This window comes from Ceratotherium simum, chromosome X (genome assembly GCF_057802395.1).
Source record: "Ceratotherium simum simum isolate JZ-2026a chromosome X, ASM5780239v1, whole genome shotgun sequence".
NCBI lineage: Eukaryota > Metazoa > Chordata > Mammalia > Perissodactyla > Rhinocerotidae > Ceratotherium > Ceratotherium simum.
This window is the reverse complement of record NC_141940.1, coordinates 19,001,554-19,025,005: the sequence shown is the minus strand read 5'-3', so window position 1 is coordinate 19,025,005 and position 23,452 is coordinate 19,001,554. Positions and strand designations below refer to the sequence as shown.

Below are 23,452 nucleotides of genomic sequence, written 5' to 3'. Positions count from 1 at the left end.
GAGGTGCTCTAGATATCCCTCACTTAGGGCCCTGCTGTTGGGCTGAGGCGAGTAAGGCCTTCACACCATTCTGCACGGCTTTCTTTTGTCAATCCATTCCAAGGTATAGCATCCTATTTGGTCAGAAACAGCTTCTTCCCATCCTTTCTATTATTATTTAGGTCCAGTTTCTCTGATTTTACCCTCAGCAACTAGCCAGGACGACTTATCTATATATTGCAAATAAAATTTACTTTTTACATATTTAGATATTATTTTAAATGAGATAATGACATAAGTACCGCATGACTCCAAGTCTGTATCTGCAGCCTTGAGCTCCCAACCCACATATCCACCGTCCCCGGGGCATCTCAACATGGTGACTCCACAGTCTCCTGAAATTCCATGTGTATAAAGCTAGCCTCATCCCCTACTCCCTGCCTATCACAACTCCTCCTCCAATCTTCCCAAGCCAGAAAATTGCTTGCTCCCTCACTCTCTTCTCCACCACCCATACTCTTCAGTCACCACATTCTTTCTATTCTTCCTCATGAACACCTCCTGAATCCATTCAACCTTCTGCATGCCCACAGCCACTCCCCCAAGCCACCACCTCTCTTCCCTGGACTACTCTACAGCCTTCTAGCTGGGCTCCCTGCTGTGTTCTTACCCACTCTCCAGTCCTTTCACCACACAGCAGCCAAAGTGATTTATTTAAAACATAAATCTGGGCCGGCCCGGTGTGCACGTTGCCAGGATTAGAAGTCTTTGGCGCTCTCTCCGCTACTGGCTTAGCCCTGGGTTCGGATCCTGGGCGCGCACTGACGCACCGCTTCTCCGGCCATGCTGAGGCCGCGTCCCACATACAGCAACTAGAAGGATGTGCAACTATGACATACAACTATCTACTGGGGCTTTGGGGGACAAAAAAAAGGAGGAGGACTGGCAATAGATGTTAGCTCAGAGCCGGTCTTCCTCAGCAAAAAGAGGAAGATTAGCACAGATGTTAGCTCAAGGCTGATCTCCCTCGCAAAAAAAATTTTTAAAAATAAAAAAAAATAAAACATAAATCTAATCACATTACTCCCTTGCTTAAAAGGTCCCAATGTCTTCTCACCGCTCTCAGGATAAACTCCAAAATATGTTTCATGCCCTACAAGGCTCTATGTGCCCTGGCTTCTATCTCATTCCGAGGTCATAGATCTCATCCCAGCCCCTAGTTACAAGCCCTACTCCTTCATGCAGCTATGCCTTTACTCATACTGCTTCCTAAGGTTTTCCCCTGTTCCTTGCTTGGCTATGGATCCTTGGGGACTCAGGTGTCACCTCCATCAGCAGGGCTTTTCCTGGTTTAAGACGCCCATCTCTCCATCATCACAGCAACCTGCACTCACCTTTGTCATAGCTCTGATCATCTTATTTGTCTCCCCTCACTAGTTTGAGAACTCTCCAAAGTCAGTGCCCATGGCACTGCCAGCTCTGTAATCCCAGGACCTGACACAGTGCCTGGCGTATAGTAGGTACTTGGTACATACCGAATGAATTAGTTAATGGGAAAGATTCCAACTTAGTCACAACAGGTCATGTTACTGGTTATACATCTTAGTGTCAACCTCTTTTACAGGCAGTTTTTTGTTTCTGTTCATGCTGAGCTTGTGGCAGCAGACAGAGATTTCCAGATCACACATCATCCCAACTCTCCAAAATCAAATACTTACACAGTAAAAGAAGGGATGGATGCAACCAAAGCAAGAAAAGGTAGGGTCATATTTAGTAAAAATATTTGGACTTCAAAAATCTCATGCCTGTAAATAAAGAAAATAGGGCCACTACAACTCTTGAGGTACAGAGAAGTTGACTTAATAACAGGGAATTACTGAGCTAAAATCAGATGTGTGCAATACACTGCCTCAGTGGCTTAAACAACCAATGAAGCTCATCCAAGCAAACAGAAATAGGTGAACTATACTTCCAGTTCTCAACAAGATGGACATTTCTCTCTATTCCTCCAACGAATTATAGATATGTACAGATACATAAAATAAGCATAAGAAGGCACTGAAAGGTAGAGAGAAAGCTAGATCATGAAAATATCAATCAAAATAAAGCATAAGTGGCTACATTAACATTAGATAAAGTAGACTTTGGAACAAAAACAAAAACAAAAACAAAAGGGCACATTACATAATGACAAAAGGGTCAATTGATCAAGAACACATAGCCATCCCAAATCTGTCTGTAACAAACAACAGAGCTGCAAAATATATAAAGCAAAAACTGATGGAACTGAAAGGGGAAATAGACAAGTCCACAATTACAGTTGGGGACTCAAATATCCCTATCTCAGCAACTGATAAAAAAACTAGACAGAAAATCAATAAGGATATATAAAAACTCCACAATACTATCAACCAGCAGGACCTAATCAACATTTACTCAACAATAGGATATAATGAACTCCACCCAAAAACGGCAGAATTCTTTTCAAGTACACTTCCAAATTATCTTTTTTTTTTTAATAATTCACTTTTTATTTTTATTTTTTCCCCCCAAAGCCCCAGTAGATAGTTGTACTTCATAGCTGCACATCCTTCTAGTTGCTGTATGTGGGACGCGGCCTCAGCATGGCTGGAGAAGCGGCGCATCTGTGCGCACCCGGGATCCAAACCCGGGCCACCAGTAGCGGAGCACGCGCACTTAACCACTAAGCCACGGGGCCGGCCCGTTACACTTCCAAATTATCAATGTGATAAGTACAACCATGTACTGCTGGGTTAGTAACTCATGTAAATGCAAAATTCATAATAATAATAGCACAAAAAGGGGGAAGAAGGAATAGAGCTATCTAGGAGAAACACTTCTAGGCCTAACTATAATTAAGTTATAAATATGAAGCAGATTCTGAAAAGTTGTATAGATTAAGCCCTAGAGCAAACACTAAGAAAATAACAACAAATTACAGTGAAAAATCATTAGAGGAATTAAAATGTTACACTAGAAAATAGTCACTTAACACAACAGAACACAGTAAAGGAGGAATAGAGGAACAAAAAGGATGTGAGATACATAGAAAATAAAAATAAAATGACAGACTTGGATCAAGCTATCAATAATATGAATGGGTGAAACAATCCAATCAAAAGGCATAGACTGTCAGATGGATTTTTTTTAAAAAAAGATCCAACTACGTGTTGTTCACAGGAAACACACTACATTCAAAGACAGAAACATTCTGAGCAAAAATGGAGGAGAAAAGATATATCATGGAAACAGGAACCATAAAAAATATGGAATGCCTATACTAATATAAGAGAAAATAGACTTTAATAAATATTCCTTGAGATAAAGAGGAAATTTTTATAATGATAAAAGGAAGAATGCATCAAGAAAACATAACAGTCATTGGGCCGGCCCCGTGGCTTGGCGGTTAAGTGCGCGCACTCTGATGCTGGCGGCCCGGGTTCGGATCCCGGGGGCGCCCCGAGGCACCACTTCTCCGTCCAGCGCGAGGCCGAGTCCCACGTACAGCAGCTAGAGGGATGTGAACCTATGACGTGCGGCTGTCTGCTGGGGCTTTGGGGGGAAGAACTGAATAAATAAAATCTTTAAAAAAAAAAAAAAAAAAAAGAAAACATAACAGTCATAAATATAAATGCAGCTGACAACAGAGCCCAAAAACACATGACGCAAAAACTGATGGAATTAAAGAAAGAAATAGAAAATTCAATAATGATACTTGGAGACTTCAACACTCCAACTTCAATAATGGATAGAACAACTAGAAAAAGATAACAAGGAAATAGAAGTCTTAAACAATACAATAAAACAACAAGACTTAGTAGATATCTAGAGGACACTCCATCACCAACAGCACAATACAGTCTTCTCAAATGCACAGAGAATATTCTCCAGGACAAGCTATACGTTAGGCCAGAAAATACTTCTCAATATATTTAAAAGGACTGAATCATGCAACATATGTTCTCCAACCAGAGTAGAATGAAATCATAAATCATTTACACAAGCAAATTTGGGAAATTCACAAATATGTGGAAATTAAACTATGCATTGTTACATAACCGATGGTTCAAAGAAGAAAACACAGGGGAAATTATAAAATCTTTGAAATAAATTAAAATGAAGCAAGACATATCAAAACTTATGGGATGCAGCTAAAACAGTTCTTAGAAAAAATTTTGTAGCTATAAATGCCTACATTTTAAAGAAAAGAGAAAGATCTCAATTCAATAACCTAACTTTCCATTGCAAGATCCTTGAAAAGAAAGAACACACTAAACCTAAGTAGGTAGAAAAAAAAGAAATATTATAGATTACAGTGGGAATTGAGAGTTGAAAAGAATGGAGAAAATGAACAAAACCAGAAGTTGGTTCTTTGAAAAGATCAACCAAATTAATAAGCTGTAACCTAGACTGACCAAGAAAATAAGAGAAAAGACTTAATTACTAAAATCAAGAATGAAAGAGAGGACATTAATACCATCTTTAAAAATAAAATGGATTGTCAGGAAATACTATGAACAACCATATTCCAACAAACTGGATAATTTAAACAAAATGGACAAACTTCTAGAAAGACACAAACTACTGAAATTAACCCAAAAAGAAAAAGAAAATCTGAATTGAACTACAGAAAGTAAAGTCACTGAATAAATAATTTAAAAACTTTCCACAATGTAAATCCCAGGCTCAAATGGTTTCTCTAGTGATTTCTACCAAAATATTAAAGAAAAATTAATACCAAGCTTTCACAAACTCTTTCAAAAGACAGAAGAGGCAGGGACACTTCTCAATTCATTTTATGAGGCCAGTATTACCCTTACACCAAAACCAGACAAAGACATCACAAGAAAAGAAAACTACAGACCAATATCTCTCATGAATATGGATGCATAAAACCTTAAGAAAAGACTAGCAAGCCCAATCCAGCAACATATAAAAAGAATTGTGCACCATGACCAAGTGGGATTTATCCCAAGAATGCAAGGTTGGTTTCACATCCAAGAGTTAGTTAACATAAAACACCATATCAAAAGAATAAAGGGGGAAAAACACATGATTATCTCAATCAACAGAGAAAAATCATTTGACAAAGTCCAACACACATTCCTTGATAGAAAACTAAACACTTAACAAACTAGGAATGAAGGGGAGCTTCCTCAATCTGATAAAAGTCATCTAGGAAAAAGCCCAGAGCTAATGTCATATTTAATGATGAAAGACTGAATGCTTTCTCTGGTAAGATCAGAAACAAGATCAGGAAGTCCATTCCAGCCACTTCTATTCCACATTGCACTAGAGATTCTAGTCAGCGATGTTAGGCAAGAAAAATAAATAAAATGCATCCACATTGGACAGGAAAACGTAAAAGTATCTATTTATAGATGACATAATCTTGTATATTGAAATCTTAAGGAATACACTAAAAACTATCAGAATTTTTTTTAAATATTGAGTTTAGCAAGGTTGCAGCATACAAGATCAATAATAAAAACATCAACTATCTTTTCTACACAGTAGCAATGAACAATCCAAAAATGAAATTAAGAAAACAATTACATTTACAATATCATCAAAAAGAGTAAAATACTTATAAATAAATTTAACAAAAGTAGTACAAAACTTGTAATCTAAGAATTACAAAACATCACTGAAAGAAATTAAAGAATACCTAAACAAATGGAAAGACAGCCCATGTTTGTGGATTGAAAGACTTATTGTTCACATGGTAATATTCTCCCAAATTGATCTACAGATTCGACACAATCCCTTACAAAATCCTAGGTGCCTTCTTTGCAGATATTGATAAGCCAATTTTAAAATTCACACTGAAATTCAAGGTACCCAGAATACCCAAAAAAATCTAGAGAAAGAAAAAAAAACTGAAAGATTCACATTTCCTGATTTCAAAACTAACTACAAAGCAACAGTAGTCAAAGACTATGTAGTGCTTGCATAAAGATAGCTATATAGATGAATAAAATAGATGAAGAATCCAGAAAGAAACTCATACATTTATGATCAATTGATTTTCAACAAATGTACCAAGGCAATTCAATAAAGAAGAAAAGTCTTTTCAACAAATGATTCTGAGACAACTGATATCCATATAGAAAAGAATGAAGTTGGACCCCCTTCCTAGACTATGCACAAAAAATAACTCAAAATAAATCATGTACTTTAACGTAAGAGATAAAACTATAAAACTCTTAGAAGAAAATATAGGAGTAAGTCTTTGTGATCTAAGGTCAGGCAAAGCCTCCATGAGAGACAAAAGAAAAAAGTTAAATTGGACTTCATAAAAATTTAAAACTTTTGTGCTTCAATGAACATCATGAAGAAAGTGAAGAGACAATCCATTGAATGGGAGAAAAATATCTGCAAAGCATAAATCTGATAAGGGACTTGTATCCAGAATGTATACAGAACACTTAACTCAATGTTAAAAAGATAAAAAGAACACAATTAAAAATGGCAAAGGATCTAAATAGACGTTTCTCCAAAGAAGACACTCAAATGGGCAATAAGCACATAAAAAGATGCTCAACTTCATCACCCTTCACAAAAATGCAAATCAAAACCACAATAAGGTAACTTTGCATGTGATGATTGCACAGCTTTGTGAATATCTTAAAAGCTACTGTACTGTACACTTTAAAAGGGTGAATATTAAGGTATGTGAAATGTATCTAAACAAGAAATAACTTAAAAATGAATCATAGACTTAAATGTAAAAATCAAAGCTAGAAAACTTTTAGAAAAAACACAGGAGAAAATCTTCAAGATCTGACGCTAGGCAAAGAATTCTTAGACTTGACACCAAACCATGAACCATAAAACGAAAAAGTGATAGATTGGACCTCATCAAAATTAGAAATTTTGCTGTGTCAAATATCATGTGAAGAAGATGAAAAGACAGGCAATGGACTGAGATAAAATATTTGCAAACAATATATCTGACAAAAGATTAATATATAGAAATATAAGGAACACTCAAAACTCAACAGTTAAAAAAACAAAGAATCCCATCAGAAAATGAGCAAATGGCATGAACAGACATTCCAGCAAAGAGGACATACAGATGGTTAACAAGCATGCAAAAGGATGTTGAACATCATCAGGCATCAGGGAAAGGCAAATTAAAATCCCAAGATATTACTACATACCTATCAGAATGGCTAAAATAAAAAATAGTGACAACAACAAATGTTGACAAGGATGAGGAAAAGCTGGATCACTCCTACATCGCTGGTGGGAATGTAAAATGATATACAGCCATTCTGGAAAACAATTTGGCAGTTTCTTATAAAACTAAACAGATAATTACCAAACAACCCAGCAATTGCATTCTTGACCATTCATCCTAGAGAAATGCACATTTATCATCCCACAAAAACCTAGACACAAATGTTCATAACAGCTTTATTCGTAATAGCCAAAAACTAGAATCAGCCCAGATGTCCTTCAACAGGTGAATGGTTACACAAACTGTGGTACATACTTACCATGGAATACTCTTCAGCAACAAAAAAGAATGAACTATTGTTACAAGCAACAGCTTAGATGAATCTCGAGTGAATTATGCTGAGTCATAGGAGGCACCCCAAACCAGCTCTCACTCCTAATCCAGCAGAAACATGGTGCCCCAGAATTCCAAGCTGAAAGTCACCAGTGGCCCCAAGACCTAAGGTGCTCACTATTAAAGCTGCCAGTTCGCATGGGACCATTGCCTCCCTCTAGGGCCCTGAAGCAGATGTGGGTGCACTGACTGTCCCCAAAGCTACATCTGGGAAGGGAGACTGGAGTCACTAAGAGGCAATCTGCCATTTAATTATGGCAATAATTGATCTTTTTTCCCCAATGGTATTTCTCTTTCTCAGACCACACTTTAGCTTCTGACATTTCAGTTGAAACTCCTACCATCTCTTGAATATTGTTCTTCCTCCTTGAAGTTCTGGGAGAACATTTATTTTCTTCCTTCTAGGTTTCTTGTGCTAAGCTAAATTCAGAGACCACCAAGGTATATAACCAAGACCCAAATGATATAGCTGTGCATATCTCGGGCTTTGTGGCACTCAGATCCCTCCATCTTAGCAGGTTCCTGACATACAAGAGCTCCTCTCCATTAGCCAGAAAAAGCTGCATCCTTGAGTCACACCCTAGCAAACCAGAAGAGCTGGATTTTTGTGGTCCCTGGCTTGTTTGCTGTCAGCATGGAAACCTGACCATTCTCTAGAGAAGATATTCCCAGCCAAAGTTCACAACCTGAGACCCGACACCCAGTCCCTTGATACTGGAACCATAACCTTCCTAAAGTGAATAATGGTTATATCACCATGGTTTAAAAGCAAAACAAACATGACATTCAATGGAGAACATCACGGTCTTGCTCAACCCAATCCAACCATATTCTTTAAAGGGGGGAGAGATTATCAGTGCAACTGCTAACTTCCATGCATATAAATCTTGTATGCAGCCTTTAACTTAGCATTCAGCTGAACTCTGAAAAATTATGAGCCACTTGCCTACAACAGGGTTAGGCAAGGTGCCTGCAACACAGGACTCCCTCACTGAGATGAGCTAAGCTAACTTGGCTGCATTAAACAGTCTAGCTAAGCCACATACCTTTAGCTCCCCCCATGTCAAAAGTATATCTCCTCCGGTACAGGAGGAACCAGTGGAAACCAAAAAGTGTGTGATTTCAGTCTCATCCTAATGGATCTTGTGACATCCAGGTCTCTAAGCTGCTCAATAATAATTTTTCAAGGCCATCTGGGATAAATAGAAGTCTCACTCAAAGCTGCATGTATGCAAATTCTGGTACTTTAAATGGATTCTGTCCTTAAGTGCATAAACCAAAAAGTATGGGAGCAATTGGATTAGAAAAGCAAGGGTTTTAAATGGCATTAAGTCACCAAACATTGTCAAACGCATATCACTTGCTTAATTATTTTGTGTGTGCGTGTGTATATCTTTATAACTTTATAAACATATAAATGAGAGGGAGATGCAGATTTAATGTACACCCATATGGCAATAAATACAAAAGCTGCCAGAAGATTGTAAAATGCTATACTAATGCTGAGATGATAATTTGTTTTCTTTTGCTTTGCTTCCAAGACACAAAGAACAAATCGAGGGTGGTAGATGCTAAGCGTGGATCCTTACCTAAAAGGAGAAATATGCACAGGCAATTTTCTTCAATAATGCAAAATATTTTTTAAAATACCTTGCTTCAGCTCCATATTCACATATTAGTCTAATTATCTTTCAGTAATCTTATAGCGTGTTTATGCATAAAATCATTTCTACATGTCCATTAAAATTTTTATTGAAATAATTTTTCATAAATAGCCTACTATGCGTCATTCACCCCAATATGCCTCATTTTAATATTGCTTTAATGAGTTGGAGTTGGCCTATTACACTCTTAGAACATACTGTATGTACCACTTTCAGCAAAACCAATCACAAAAATAATAAGTATTTTTGCCTCGTGTATCTGGCAAATAGGTTCAAACAATTTTTCAACAGACAAAATGTTGTGCCAGTTAATCTTCTACTTAGCAAAGTCTCAGCTGTGAGGCATCTGCTGAGGTGGCCATCATCCCAAGGTCACACCAGCCTTGGTTGTATTGGGCATCTTTTTACCATTCTTCCACGCCTTCAACCTAATTTGTTTGCTACTCACACTAATGTCTACCAGACTGGTAGGCCCATACTAATTTGCATATTCTCTTTAATGGCACTTTTATAAAGCTGTCTCTTCCAAAAGAGAGAATGGTCACTCCTCCAGGAATTTGCTACCCTCACTTGGTTATTTCAGTAATAAAATATACTTTTATTATCTTCACGATGAGCCCCTGGGATAAGATCAGGCTTCAGGATTCATCTTCTCTGGGACCCCTCACTTGGTTTTGAGAGAAAGTAGCTTTATTTCACTGGCTCCTATGCTCCGAGATTATATGAGCTGCCTTGGCTGAACTCATTCACACTACCCTCCATAGGCTGTGTCTACACAGACCAAATGCAGCAAAAAAGCAATGGTCGCTTATAGAAATAGGCCACAATCGGAGCAGTGCAACTGACATTGTTAATGAGACAACTGCCAACATTCCAGAAGGAGTAAGATGCTTTGGCCTCTTACAAATCTTATGAAGTGTGTGCACCATATTTTAAGTCCACATGGGGCACAAATTAAAATACAGTTAAGGTCCTCATTTTCCTTATATGAAAAAAAAACAAATCTTTGCTCTAACATAACTCCTTTCTATTTTTTTTATTTCCCCTAAAACATCATTCTTCTGTGTAAATCAGTATTGAAAGCATTTGCAATATCTTGGATATCTAAATCTTTATGTAAAAGGAGAAAAAAAGAGCTGCAGAATTCACCTTTAAAGAATGGTTTTTACTAAATTTTTTAAAGCTGCTTTTAAAAAATCACTTCACATGCTGAATCCTGCTATCTCCAGATAATCACTTAAGGTCTCCATTCCACTTAGCTTATATAGACATAGCCAAAAAAGAGAGTAAAGGCTTCTGGAGATTTATCTGAGAATTTAGTGTACATTAAAACATACCAGACAGGCTATGTGGCCCAACTGGTTTTAAATGCCAGCTCTAATACCGACTGGCTGTGTAGATTTGAGCAAGTCACATATCTTGTCCAATTCTCTGTTTTCTCATCTTTAAATGGGTTTTTAAAACATCTACCTCAGAGTGTTGTTTTGAGGATCAAATGAGAAAAATATATGTTATGCCCATGGCATAGGGTCTGGCTCAGTAGGTACCCCAAAACATTAATAGGTCTTCATGGAAAGGCAAGCCAAGCTACCTGGGTCAAATCATCACTTTACAGCACTTCTCTTGCCTAAATCTGGGAGTTCTTCACTCTTGCGTGTAAATTAAGAAACTCAGCCTGCTTGGTTCGGGATAGGCAATACTTCTAAATATATCAGACTATTAATGTTCCTTCTCATGCACTCAGGTATAGCCTGATCTCTTGTTCCTGCCTGACTGGTCACAACATCCAATGACTAAGCACTGCCCAGTCAGATAGTATGGGCCTTAAGATATTTATTCATTGAAGTTTTCCAGACTAAATTTATGGCTTAGTATATGATCTATTTTCAAAAGTGTTCCATATGCACTTGAGAAGAATGTGTATTCTTCAAATTGGGTGCAGAGTCATTACACTGAGTTTGTTAACAATGTTGTTCAAATCTTCTGTATCCCTACTCATTTTTTGTTCATTTCGTCTACCAATTTCTGAAAGAGGTTAGTAGACTTTACAATTTCTCCTTATAGCTCTGTCAATTTCAGCTTTATATATTTCAAAACTATGGTATCAAATACATTCAAGTTTAGAATTGTTATCTGAAGAACTGAACTTTTTATCACTATTCAGTGATCTTGTTTATCCCTGATAAATGTTTTGCCTTAGTCTATTTTGTCTGATATCAATTTAACTACATCAGCTTCCTTCTGGTTAGTATTTTCACAGTGTATCTATTTCTTTTTTTTTTTAAGATTTTATTTATTTATTTTTCCCCCAAAGCCCCAGTAGATAGTTGTATGTCGTAGTTGCACATCCATTCTAGTTGCTGCATGTGGGACGCGGCCTCAGCATGGCCGGAGAAGCGGTGCGTCGGTGCGCGCCCGGGATCCGAACCCGGGCCGCCAGCAGCGGAGCGCGCACAATTAACCGCCAAGCCACGGGGCCGGCCCCAACAGTGTATCTATTTCAATCTTATCTGTGCCCTCATGTTTTAGCTTTGTCTCTTATACACAGCGTATAGCTGGATTTTGTATTTTCATCCACTATGATAATCTATGCCTTTCAACTGGTGAGTTTAGTCAACTTCTAGTTATTGTAATAACTGCGGAGTTGGCTGCCAAGATCAAAGGGCCTTTTTAAAGTATCTTAGGTTTCCTGGCTGTAACCTGGTCACCCTAGTCAATTTCTAAACAATCTTTGTTTGCATTCACTCTCCTGTAGGAAGTTAGCAAAAGTCCAATGATCTCCATGAGTGAAGTGGAGCTGATACTATACTGAAGATTTGTCTTTATTAGTACAGTTATGGGAGAAAGTCAATTAATGCAAGGAATGGTGCACACAGGCCTAATCCATTTGATGTAAATCAATGCACTGCACATTTCAATTGCTCTGTATTCCTTCAGAAAAGTGTATGGAAGTGATTCATTAGGACTAAACTCTTCACAAGAAACAGACCAGTTCTCTTAAGCTCACTAGGGCATCTCTGCTAGTAAAATTTAAAAAGCAATCAAACTGAGTAAGAAGTCCTTTTTGCAGACATTTACATCAAGCAAGAACATGATTCTTGACAATTCAGAGTAAATGAAGTATAAATTATTCTCTTATAATATATCCCAGAATTGAAGCTTAAATTGTCACTAAAAAAGAACCCACAGTTTAATCAGAAAAATATATTTATTGGTAATTCCCATGAGCTCATATTTGATACATTTATATCCTAGGATAACAAGTTCAAAACTATTGCTAAGTTATAAATATGGAATTTATGCAGAATTTGCATGTATTGAATTTTATTTTGAATTTGCATGTGTGCCTATATTTGAATATTTATAATATTCCAGAAAAAGCACAGTGGAATGTGCAAGACAGATTTATTTAATGTAATGCTCTGAAATGTGTCAAAGTCTTCAACACTGTTCTTAGAGGCAAAATGGTAGAAATAACAAATGGGATACAATAAGACCAACTGAATAATCTGAAAAGTCCAATACCTAGTAAAACTATAAAAGCTCTTTTGCCAATAAATATTTTACTAAAGTTTAGACAAATATTCCTCTAAGCTTACAATGACATTGTATTAGAAGACATATACCATTATGGATTCTTTATTATGGATTCTTTATTATGCTTTAACGGAAGAGGGAACATTCCTATCCATACCTTTTTTTCCTAAACTCAATGACTAAATATCTCATTTTATTTGTCACAGAATGTCGATATTAGCTTTTCAGCTGTGAAGCACATTACACTGTCAAAATAACTTGTACCTAGAATGTAGTTTCAGTGGAGTTTCAACAATAAGATTATGCACCTCACTCTATATAGTAGTCCCTCAGATATCCAGAGCAGTTGAGGAATGAAATATTCTAATCAACTTAATTTATAGTTAACTGGAGGCAATGCTCTTATGAAGTGAAACTGCTCTAGGAGGAGGCTGCTCCAGCAGAGTGGACTCCCCTTCTTTCCTGGATGAGGGCAACACGAGCACTAACTGATCTAATCTCTCGGTTATAGATGATTAGAACCGTAGCCCTTCACCAGCCCCCAAATTTTAACTCTTCTAGACAGACCATGAGCTCTAGTATCAGCTCACTTAGAAAGAGGCTCATGAAGACTCCAAGTCCAGGCTGTCTTGAGTGGCTCTGACTGAGCAGAACAAGCCTTATATTTCCAACTGTGTACCACTATTAATTCTCTGTTCCATTTAACTTTTAAACAGAGAAAAGACAATAGCAATCCACTCAAGTATCTCTATACTGAACAGGTATAAGAATTCTATGTGTTCTTTGGACGACGATAACAGCCAATCATCAGAAAAATCAGCAGTCAATGCCTGATTTATCACCTCCGCCTTTTAGGCAGAGAGTTTATTTAGCTGAGACTGTTTTCCTCATTAAGGACTCCCAGGATATCAAGAGGCTAATGAAATAACCAGCTATTGCCTTCAGGAACCAAAAAGTCAACGTGAGTGAAATCTATCAGGGCCATAATAAAATATTATTTTAAAAAATTGTTAATGTTTACTTTTATTATAAAAGTAGTGCATACTCATAAGGGAAATTCAAAACCTTCAGAGAAGAAGAATAAGAAAATAAATTACTAATCAATCTATTAATATCCTGGTATTTTTCTTCCATTCTTTGTCTTTTATGTTTAGATTTGGGAGGGGTGGGAAGATGATTTGTCTCTCTCTCTCTCTCTCTCTCTCTCTCTAACATACTTGTAGTCATACTGGATCCATAATTGTCTACCCCTTTTCCCCTTAGCATTAAATCACTAGCGATTTTCCATACTCTATAAAAAGACATTTAAATGGTTTTGTAATAACCCTTCAAGTGGATATACTGAGATTTCTTGAACCACTCTCCTCTATGTGGATGCTCAGATTTTTCCAACTTGTTGCAAGTATAAATAACTCCAGTTAGCCTCCTCGTATACCATTATATCACCCTATACTTTTCCCCCGTGGCACTTCTCACAATTTTAAGTAATTAATTATTAGTTTCATGTCTATCTTTCCCACTCCATGAAGGCAGGGACCACATCTGCTTGGTTCTTCACACTGCCCCCAGCACATAGCATGGTGATAGGAGATATTCAATAAATATTTATGGACTAAATGAATGAATAAATAAATAAATGAGTGAATGAATGAAAAACATGTACAGGATTATGTTTTTCAGTAAAATCCCAGAAAAGAAATCATGAGTCAAAGAAATAAATATTTTTAATGTTCTTTGTTTGTATCATCTAATTTATTTCCAAAAGAATCATCTGAATTTACATTCCCACTAACAATGTTTGAGAATTATGGTATTTACTACACCCTTGTCAGCACTGATTACTATCGTTTTTTGTTTGGTGGTGGTGGTGGTGGTGATGTATGTTGAGTTTTTTTTTTTTATCAGGGTTAATTAAAGAGGCAAAAAGGTTTTCCTACATTTAATTATTTAAATTTGCATTTCTTTAGTACCAATCAGACTAAACAGTGTTTCCATGTCTGTAAACTAGTTGTTCCCAAGTTGTAAACTGTCTGGTCATATCCTTTGTTTTCCTACTTAATTCGTAGGAGTTCTTTATACAGAAAAGATGTCATCCTTTTGTCTGTTTTATTTGTTGTGCATATTTTATCAGTTTGACATACACCTTTTCATTTTGGCTATTTTTTGACAGATGAACATTTCTCATTTTTATGTAATCATAATCGTCCATCTTTTCCTTTGTTCAAACATTCTTTTCCTTGGCTAAGAGTCCCACATGTGAATTGCAGTTATCATTTAAATGAAAATGTCAATTGTGAATTCAGATTAACTGGGTTCACAGACTCCCACATATACAACTAATCCCTAACCCTAGTTCTCATTTCCTTACAAGCCCTGGCCACTAGAAGTCTAGGGAACATAGACCAGCCACAACTCTTTAGTACCCTCTCAGCCCAAACTAGATCCCCTTCTCAACCTCTCCATTTTGGTCACTGGTACCATCTCCACTCCAGACTAGAAATCAGGGAGGTACCTTTAACTGGACTCCAGCCTTCATTTACTTTTGTGTTTTTTACATACCTTCCATGTAAGAGCTTCTCATAGTCAGTGGAGTTCAACCTCCTGATTGCCATTCCAGGACCTCTACAATGAGGCCTCATCCCACCTACCTCCCTAACCCTTCCTCACACATGAACCTTCTCAGCTCTGGCCAGCCATGGCTAGGTGAGGCTGCTGGATCTGACGATGCCATGAGGATGCCATGCCCATCCACAATGCCTTCTTCCCTCCAAATACAACCCACCTATTCGCAGAAGCCTTCCTGAAGAGATCTCTCCTTTTTCTGGCCCGTTACTTATATTTTAGAAAGGAAAGAGCCTTAGAAAGCATCTGTTTAAATCTCCCATTTTACAGAGGGGGATGGACTTGCCCAAAATCACAAGTTCCTCCCCCGGTTCCCCACCGGTGTATACTACACAGTTCTGCACTTTACCCTCTAATCTTTATAAACTTGAGGCTGAAGATGATGACCTTGGCTTTTTTGGCTTTGTCTGAGCTCTAATCTCCTCCAACTGCTAGCACTGTGCAGAGGTCATAATACTGACTCCACAAGGTTTGCTGATTAGAACTAAACTGCAACATAAACAGATGGACTTTTCTCTATTTTTTAAATATATTCTGGTAAAGGTATGACATCTTAAAGACATTATTGATATTCAAATCGTTTTCAAACAAAATCCATCTTCTTTATTAAATATCTAAAATACCAAATTATTCTGTTCTACTGTAAGCTCTGTGAAAGCAACGATGACATGTCTCCCCTGGAATATAATGGGCAGTTTCACAAAATATTGTTTAATGACTAATGGATGGAAGAGATGACTATTCTTTACTGTCATTTCATACTACCTAAGTTCATGACATATATCGATAAAAGACAAGCTCCGACATTCTTCTTGCCACATGACAGCACTAATCTAAAATTACTATTAAGAAATGGTATACTACCTTGAGAACTTAGAGCTTTTTCCAACATGTTCGCCATCTGTGCAAAGATGCTAACTAATACTGCTGAAGTTCTACAGATGTTATTGTGGTGAATTTTTCCCCCTCTCCCGTGAAATAGGTGGGAAGGTATAACAGCTCTTATCAAACACAGCTGAAGAAATTCATCCTCGGCTAAGTGAAGCTACCCCTGTGAGAGCCCAGTGTCCCACAGCCTGTTGGACCAGAGGGACAGCATTGCTGGCTGTAACAGTCCATTCACTCACTGCCTCACCCTGTACCATAAGCCTGTCATGCCATCCGGCTTCACTGAAAAATCCAGAAAGGGAAGGAGTGGGAGCAGGGGCACAGGAGGCATGAGCAGGCACATGCACTGTGGAGTTCTTACTAAGACATAGTTCTTTCAAAATAGAGCCACCTTTTAAAAAAGAAATGGAAAGAAAAGAAAGCCTTTACCACAATTTTTAAAAAGGAATGACCAAAAAGGAAAAAAAATTTTCTCCATGTAAATGCCTTTTAGTCCTTTCCTGTCAGTGATATCCTACTGGATTTTAGATGACAATTAATTACTCTTCCGTATGGCTGCTGGAAAAGTCTAGGATGCAACATGAATATGATGATCAGATTCTTTGACATGTATAGCCATAGAACCTGATCTCCCCTCCACCCCATCAGCCACCCTGTGTGTGCCAGCCAGCATGGTACCTGGTGAAGAAGAATGAGGCTAGTGCAATTTCTTTGTGCCCTATTCTGAATTCCTCCCACAGACCAAGTAGTGCACTAGATTTGGCTACAAACAGAGAGAATTTGGCCTGAGAAAAGCCTGCAGAATTTGGGAGTTTTAACAGCAGGTAAGCAACAATGTTTTGATACATTTTCAAAAATGGTCCTAGAAATTCTAGAATGAACAGGACCCTTCTCTGACCCCAAACAACATAGTGCCAGACAGACGCATGAAATGCAATTTCTAGTCTTTTTTAAAGAAATATTATTCTTAATAAACAACTTGAGCCTTTTGCCAGCCAAGCACTCTCTCTCTTTGTCCTCTCCAGGCAACGTGATCACAATCGTTTCTATTCAGCAGTTATATATCACCCAAGCACTTTACCATCCGCTGAGGCAGGGAAGTATCTCGAATTCGGGGCCTTGGCTTGCAGCCACGATGGCCTCTCATGTGGCCACTAATGTGGATGGATGGCTGTGAGTCAGAAGGTGGCCCTTGTTGCTGCTGAGGGCTCCTACTGAGGCTCATTCACCAGGCCCCCAGTGTCCTCCCATCCTGCTCAGCTTTGTAGTGATTTCCAACACGGCAAGGAGAGGCCCCTCTGCAACCTAGCCACGAGACCTACTCCTGGTGAGCGTAAAGCCTCAGGGAGGTAGAAATTTGTTTTTCTCCAAATGGGTGTGGCAACCCTGATCCAATCTCTCGTCCAAACTCACATGTGTAAAATTACTGAAAGTGGTGACGATGTAGGTGATAACAACATCAGCTAACATTTACTGAGTGTTTACTTTGTGGTAATTACTAACATAAAATACCTCACTGTGTTGGTTTTTTTTTATAATTTTATTTATTTATTTATTTTTCCCCCAAAGCCCCAGTAGACAGTTGTATGTCATAGCTGCACATCCTTCTAGTTGCTGTATGTGGGACACGGCCTCAGCATGGCCGGAGAAGCAGTGCGTCGGTGCACGCCCGGGATCCCAACCCGGGCCGCCAGCAGCGGAGCGCGCGCACTTAACTGCTAAGCCACAGGGCCGGCCCCCTCACTGTGTTTTTATAAAAACCCTCGTTCACCAAGGGGCAGTCAACAGAGCCAGAGCTGCGAATCAGACAGAACTGGTGTAAGATTTCTGCTGTGCCACTAAAGAACTCAATGACCTTGGGAAAGTCCTTCAGCCCTTTGGGCTTCACTCTCATCTGATAAATGGGGATACTTTTGCCCACTCTGCCCTCTTCCCCAAGATAGTGCGAGTTTACAGAGAAATACCAGAGATAAGAGATGTGAAAGCTCATCAGAAACTGGAATGCACTCTCCACACGTACACGGCTTGGACAGGCTCTGGTCCAAGGTCACATAGCTGGTTCGTGGCTGGCCTGGAACTAAGGCCCAGGTGTTGGAACTCCCAGGCCAATCAGACGGATCCGCTGTTCCTCTCAGTTCAGTGGAGCACAGAGACCTCCAGCTGGCATGGAAGGCTGCTCTACACAGGAACTCCTGATGGCTGACTCTCTCATCTCGTGAGACCGGCTCCTCACCCTCAGGCATCACTGCCAGCGCAGCTGCCTCCGTCTCTAAATCTTCACCACACACATACACATTCACACACACGTATACACACACACTCTCTCTCGCTCACACACTTATGCATACCTTCACTCTTAACAGTTTATCAGAACTAAAAGAATTGGTCCTGCAAGCAGGGATTTGTCAATACCCTGGGAAATTCTGGAACCCTCAGGGTATCACTATTCTTCAAGACGAAGATTTCTGGAGGTGGGTAGGAAAGAATGAAATAAAAAGGTGCCCTTGAGGTAGCAATGTGTTTCTATAGCAAATTTTATTTCATTTTTGCAAATATTGTAAGATCCAGTAACTCTGACTCTTTAAAAAGCGGTTCTTCTTTGACTAGACTAGATGGCACTGTAGTATCACCCTTTCTATGACCAAGAAAATCTCGTGTCATTTCAAATAATTTTGCTTCAATTTGGGACAATCCCAGAGGTTGAACCCTCCCCTTGAAGAGTCCTGGTTGTCTTAAAAAAAATTTCTGAAGGAATCTGGCAGAGGACAGCAGCCACCAAATACATAATCCAGGCCACATTAATAATGTGTGTTTATAAACCATGTCACACCCTGACCTACATGTCCAGAATGATTTTAAAAGGCATATGTGCCCTGTGGAACTCTAGACAGGGCTGTGGCTTCCATAGTTGCCAAGATCTCATTTTTCCTTCTCTGCCCCCGTCATGGCTATGGAATTCTATTTTTGCCCTAAAGAGCTTTTTATATCACCACCCCTCACTACACCTACAAGCTCCATCTCTAAGAGAGCTTATTTTCAACATTGCCAAGTTGTTTGGGATCTTCTTAAACACCAGAACCTTCTGCTGACAATGACCTACACAATTCTTACAATGGATTGAGGCAGCAACCTTCCTGGGGCCAAGATTCTCTTAGATGGAAAAATAAAATCTATTAACGCTGGAAAGGAAATGAAAGTTCAACAGATTCTGCCAGAATTGCAGCATTCAAGAAAGGACACTGTAAACTCAGTAAAGTGAAAGTGAGTAGGGAGTGACGCTTCCTCTAAATCTCAAGGGTGACCAGAAAGTCAGGGGGCTCCATTTGCCTGCAGCTGGACAGAAGAAACTGCACCAGCTGTTGCATTCCATGAGACACCTGCAAAGCGCTGCCTAGTCCAGGGCACAGAGTACCCCCGACACAGAGGGTTGCAGGGGAGGGGGGAGTTTGGGAGAGGGTCCAGGCAGGTAGTCGCTGCAGCAGCAGCCTCAAAGGGACCTGTGGTCACCTCCATGGGGAGGCAGAACGAGCAGCCATGTCCTTGCCTGCCCAGAGACCCAATCTAGATGCCCCCTGGCAACTAGACTCACTTGGCCATTCGCTGGACTCTCTGCCCCAGCCCAGATTTGTTTTAGGGAGACTGGCAGAATGATAGCCCTGGCTGGAGCAACTGCACCCCAATGCACTCTGCTCCCCCACCCCTTTATGGCACTCCATGACCTCCAGCAACTGGGCATTGTGGCTGGATGGAGGAAAATGCCTTAGCTTCAAAAGCAACTAGCTACAGGCTCTTCATAAATCAGCTTTTTCCGCATCAGCCTCAGGTTCCCAGCAAGTGGGCTGTTGGCGCCCCACGCTGGGGCTCAGGGTTTGTAAATCTGGAGCGGTTTCTCACGGCTGAACACCACATAGGGTCCGGGACAGCGTCCCAGGCCGCCCTTCGGTCCACGGGGGGCCCCTTGCACTCGCAAAGCGCCACGGATGCCTCGCGTGCAGCCAGTAGTGAGGGGCACAAGCTGGGGACCACGAGCTCTCTCCGGGTGTCCACAAACAATGGCAGAGGGACACCCCCTCTCCCGAGGAGAGCAGAGCCAGAAGGAAGAAAGGAGAAGAGAGATGACAAAAGTCAGTCAGAAAGAGAAAAAACAGAAAGGGTAAAACAGAAAGAAAGAGAAACAAAGTGAGAGAGGAAAACAGAGGGAGAAGGAAAGAGCGAGTGGCCAGGAACTGACAAGATCAGGAGGCACGAGAAAGAGAGAGAGGCAAATATAGGAATCGAGAAAAAAATCGGGGAAGAGAATGCGGGAGGGGGAAAGAGGAAGACAGAGCGGAAAGGAGGGTTGGGAACCGGGGTTTGCAGAAAAGAGAGAGGACAGGAGGGACTCAGGGACGCTACACGCAGAGCGCGGTTCTTTGGGGCGCTCCAGTGAGAAGTCTACGTGCGGTACCCGGTCCCGGCGGCGGCCGAGGGGCGCTTATTCGGGGACTCCCGTCCGCTTCCCCCGTACGCACTCCCAGCCACCAAGTGGGCGAACCCGCGGACAGACAGACGAGCTGTCCCGGGGGGGAGCGGACAGGCTTCCTGCAGCCGCCACAGCACCGTGAGCTTGCGCGCCAGGGCACCTGGCACCCGCCCAGCTGGGGCGCAACCGCCGGGGTGCTGAGGTGCGCTCTGGGTCTCCAGCAACGGCCGGCCGCGCCTCCCCGCCCTCAGCCCGCCCAGGCCAAGGTCCGATCTGGAGCTCCAGGGCCCGGCTCCGCCGCGGGTGGACACTCACCTGGATGGTCTTAGCCTGGCGTCGCGTTTGCCGTCCACCACCGCGGGCACGCAGCTGGTAAGCTCGGTCCAGTCGGCGTGCAGCCCGCAGCTCCAGCCCGTGGAGAACCTGGAGAAGAGCCAGGTCTCCCGCTTACCCGGCCTGTGGCAAGTGCATTTCTTCTGACCCACGCGGCATTCGCACGGCTGCTCCAGCTGGATGTTGCGCACCAGGTGGCGGCCGAAAGTGGTGCCGCCGGTCTTCTGGATGTGCAGGAACACGATCAGGTCATCGCCCTTGATGTCGAAGTCTACCTTGCGCAGGAGGTCGCCGCGGCTGAAATTGTAACGGGGCACGAACCTGGCGGAGCTCTCATCCTCCGAGCGGTACGGGTCCGGCATCGGGGAGCTGAATGCCTGCAGGCGGAGGAGCTGGCATTCTGTGCCGGGGCACACGTACTGGAGGACGATCACGGCAAATAGGAAGAGCATCACCAAAGCCAGCAGCAGCTTGTTGGATTTCTCATCCATGTTCCCGACGCTGGGGGAAACCCAAGCTCGTTACGTCAATCCCGCAGCTCAGCCCGCGCTCGCCGTGCGCCGGCACAGCCCCCTCCCCCTGGCGCCGCCGTTGCGCCCCTTTCCCCCTCCCCCCCGCACCGAGTACTCCACCGCGGCGGCGGCGGCGGCGGCGCCCTTCCCCGCTTCCTTCCTTCCCGGCAGGCTCAGCGCTGTTGCTTCTGCCGCACCACCCCACCCCCCTGACTCGTTCCCGCTGGCCGCCCGCCCTCTCCCCGAGCCGGAGCTCTCTAGAGCCGCTTCGCGAGGTTTCGTACCCGCGGGACCCCGCCTGCCCCGTTTGCCGCACGCCCCAACTCACACCCGCGGTCCAAGCCCCCGTGCGTCTTGCTCCACGTTCGGTGGCTCCCATCCCCACCCCACTTCGCCCACCGGACTCTCCTCGGCGATTCTGCCCCAGTCCCCTTGGCGCGCACGCCGCCGCCTCCCCGCCTGCTCGACTCGCGATCTCCCAATCCCATGCGCCCCGAAGCCCTGCTCTTGCCCGCACCCGGTTGCCCACCTTGGAGGCTCCCTGGAGTGAGCTCGGAGCCGGGCGTGCGGAGTTCGGGAAGGAGTTCGCCGGCACCCTGACTTGCAAGCGGAGACGCTGCGCTGCCGGTGCCCGCGGAACGGCGAGGAGGGAGCCGCAGCGTGGCCAAATGCGCGCCTCGCCCCTCCAGAGCCTCCGAGTCCGGCCGCCGCGGGCCAGCTGGAACTTTGCGCTCTTCCCTCCCCTCGGTGCTGCCTTCCCTGCCCGCACGGCTCCTGCGCACCCTGGCCCGGGAGCGCGAGTCCCGCTTTCACCTAAAACGTACCTGGCTAGGGGGCCGAAAATCTTGGAGAAGACCGCACCGAGCACGTGCTTCAGCGAGTGGCCCAGGGCGGCCAGGCCCCGAGTGAGCAGGGCCCGGCAGAGGGAGCCCAGGTCCCAGCGTCTCCTGAGGTCGTGCATCCGCCTGCGGCGGCCTCGGGGCAGCAGCGCGAAGAGAGGGGCGTGCGCGGCTCCCGCCAGGGAGGAAGACGCCTTTAGGGGCTCGTCCAGGAGCGGCTGGGAGTTGAATCCGCGAGACACACCCCTAGGAGGGCCCGCGCGGACTGAGGCGGCGACTGATCCGGGCCGGCTTGCTGCCAATTCGGCCTCTACTCTGGAATGCCGGCGGGGACAGGTGGTGCGGGCGGGCGCTCCTCGCTCCGGTTGCAGCGGCGGCCTCAGCGCCCGGGCTGCACACGCAGGCAGTGCCATTCCCCCCTTCAGGCAACTCAGGGTACTAAGGATCAGGAGCGAGCTTGAATTTATGTAATAATGCCTCGCGCCGAAGAGCTCGAGCCACTTCACAAGCAGAGGACCTAGGTTTTCTCCCGTCTTGAGGAACGGAGATCACTCCAGTGAGCGCATCACTCCACTTTGGCTCGTAATTTCAACCTCCCCTAAAATAGCAAAGGTGCAAACTGGACCTTTTCCCCATCTCTTTGCCAATTTCCATTCTCCAACGGAAGCGTGGGCATTTTCTGAAAAGGTAAGTCAGCGTGAAGAAGAAGCATGACCAAAAAAAACGTTCCAGAATGGGAATCTGAGCTTTCTCGGAGCAGAGACTCGCCCTTCCGCCTCTCTTCTTGCTGAATCCGTGGCGTCAAGCCCGGTGCCTCCAGGAAGGCTTCACTCATACAAGGTTTATTGAAGGAAAGATATATGACTAAATACTACATCAGAGTGGCACCATCTAATCAAGGTGATGTGACAGATGAGGAAACTGAGGCCCAGAGAGGGGAAGGGATGTGCCCAAGGTCACACAGCAGAGCCGCAGGGTTTGAACGCAGGAAACCAGGCACCATTCACCCATTTCCTGAC

General features: G+C 42.6%; 1 protein-coding gene across 2 annotated transcripts in view; it reads right to left on the bottom strand.

Annotated features, from left to right (window-relative positions):
- HS6ST2 (heparan sulfate 6-O-sulfotransferase 2) overlaps window positions 1–22,850 on the bottom strand; it is a 277,565-nt gene extending 254,715 nt beyond the window's left edge. For both annotated transcript variants that reach the window (XM_087427497.1, XM_014792773.2), the window contains exons 1-2: window positions 22,419–22,850; window positions 21,065–21,583 (exon numbers count right to left, since the gene is read on the bottom strand). In XM_087427497.1, coding sequence (XP_087283623.1) covers window positions 21,065–21,583; window positions 22,419–22,846 — 947 coding nt within the window. In that variant the 5' untranslated portion in view covers window positions 22,847–22,850. The remainder of the gene's footprint in view (window positions 1–21,064; window positions 21,584–22,418) is intronic.
- Between the last annotated feature and the right edge of the window lie 602 nt (window positions 22,851–23,452).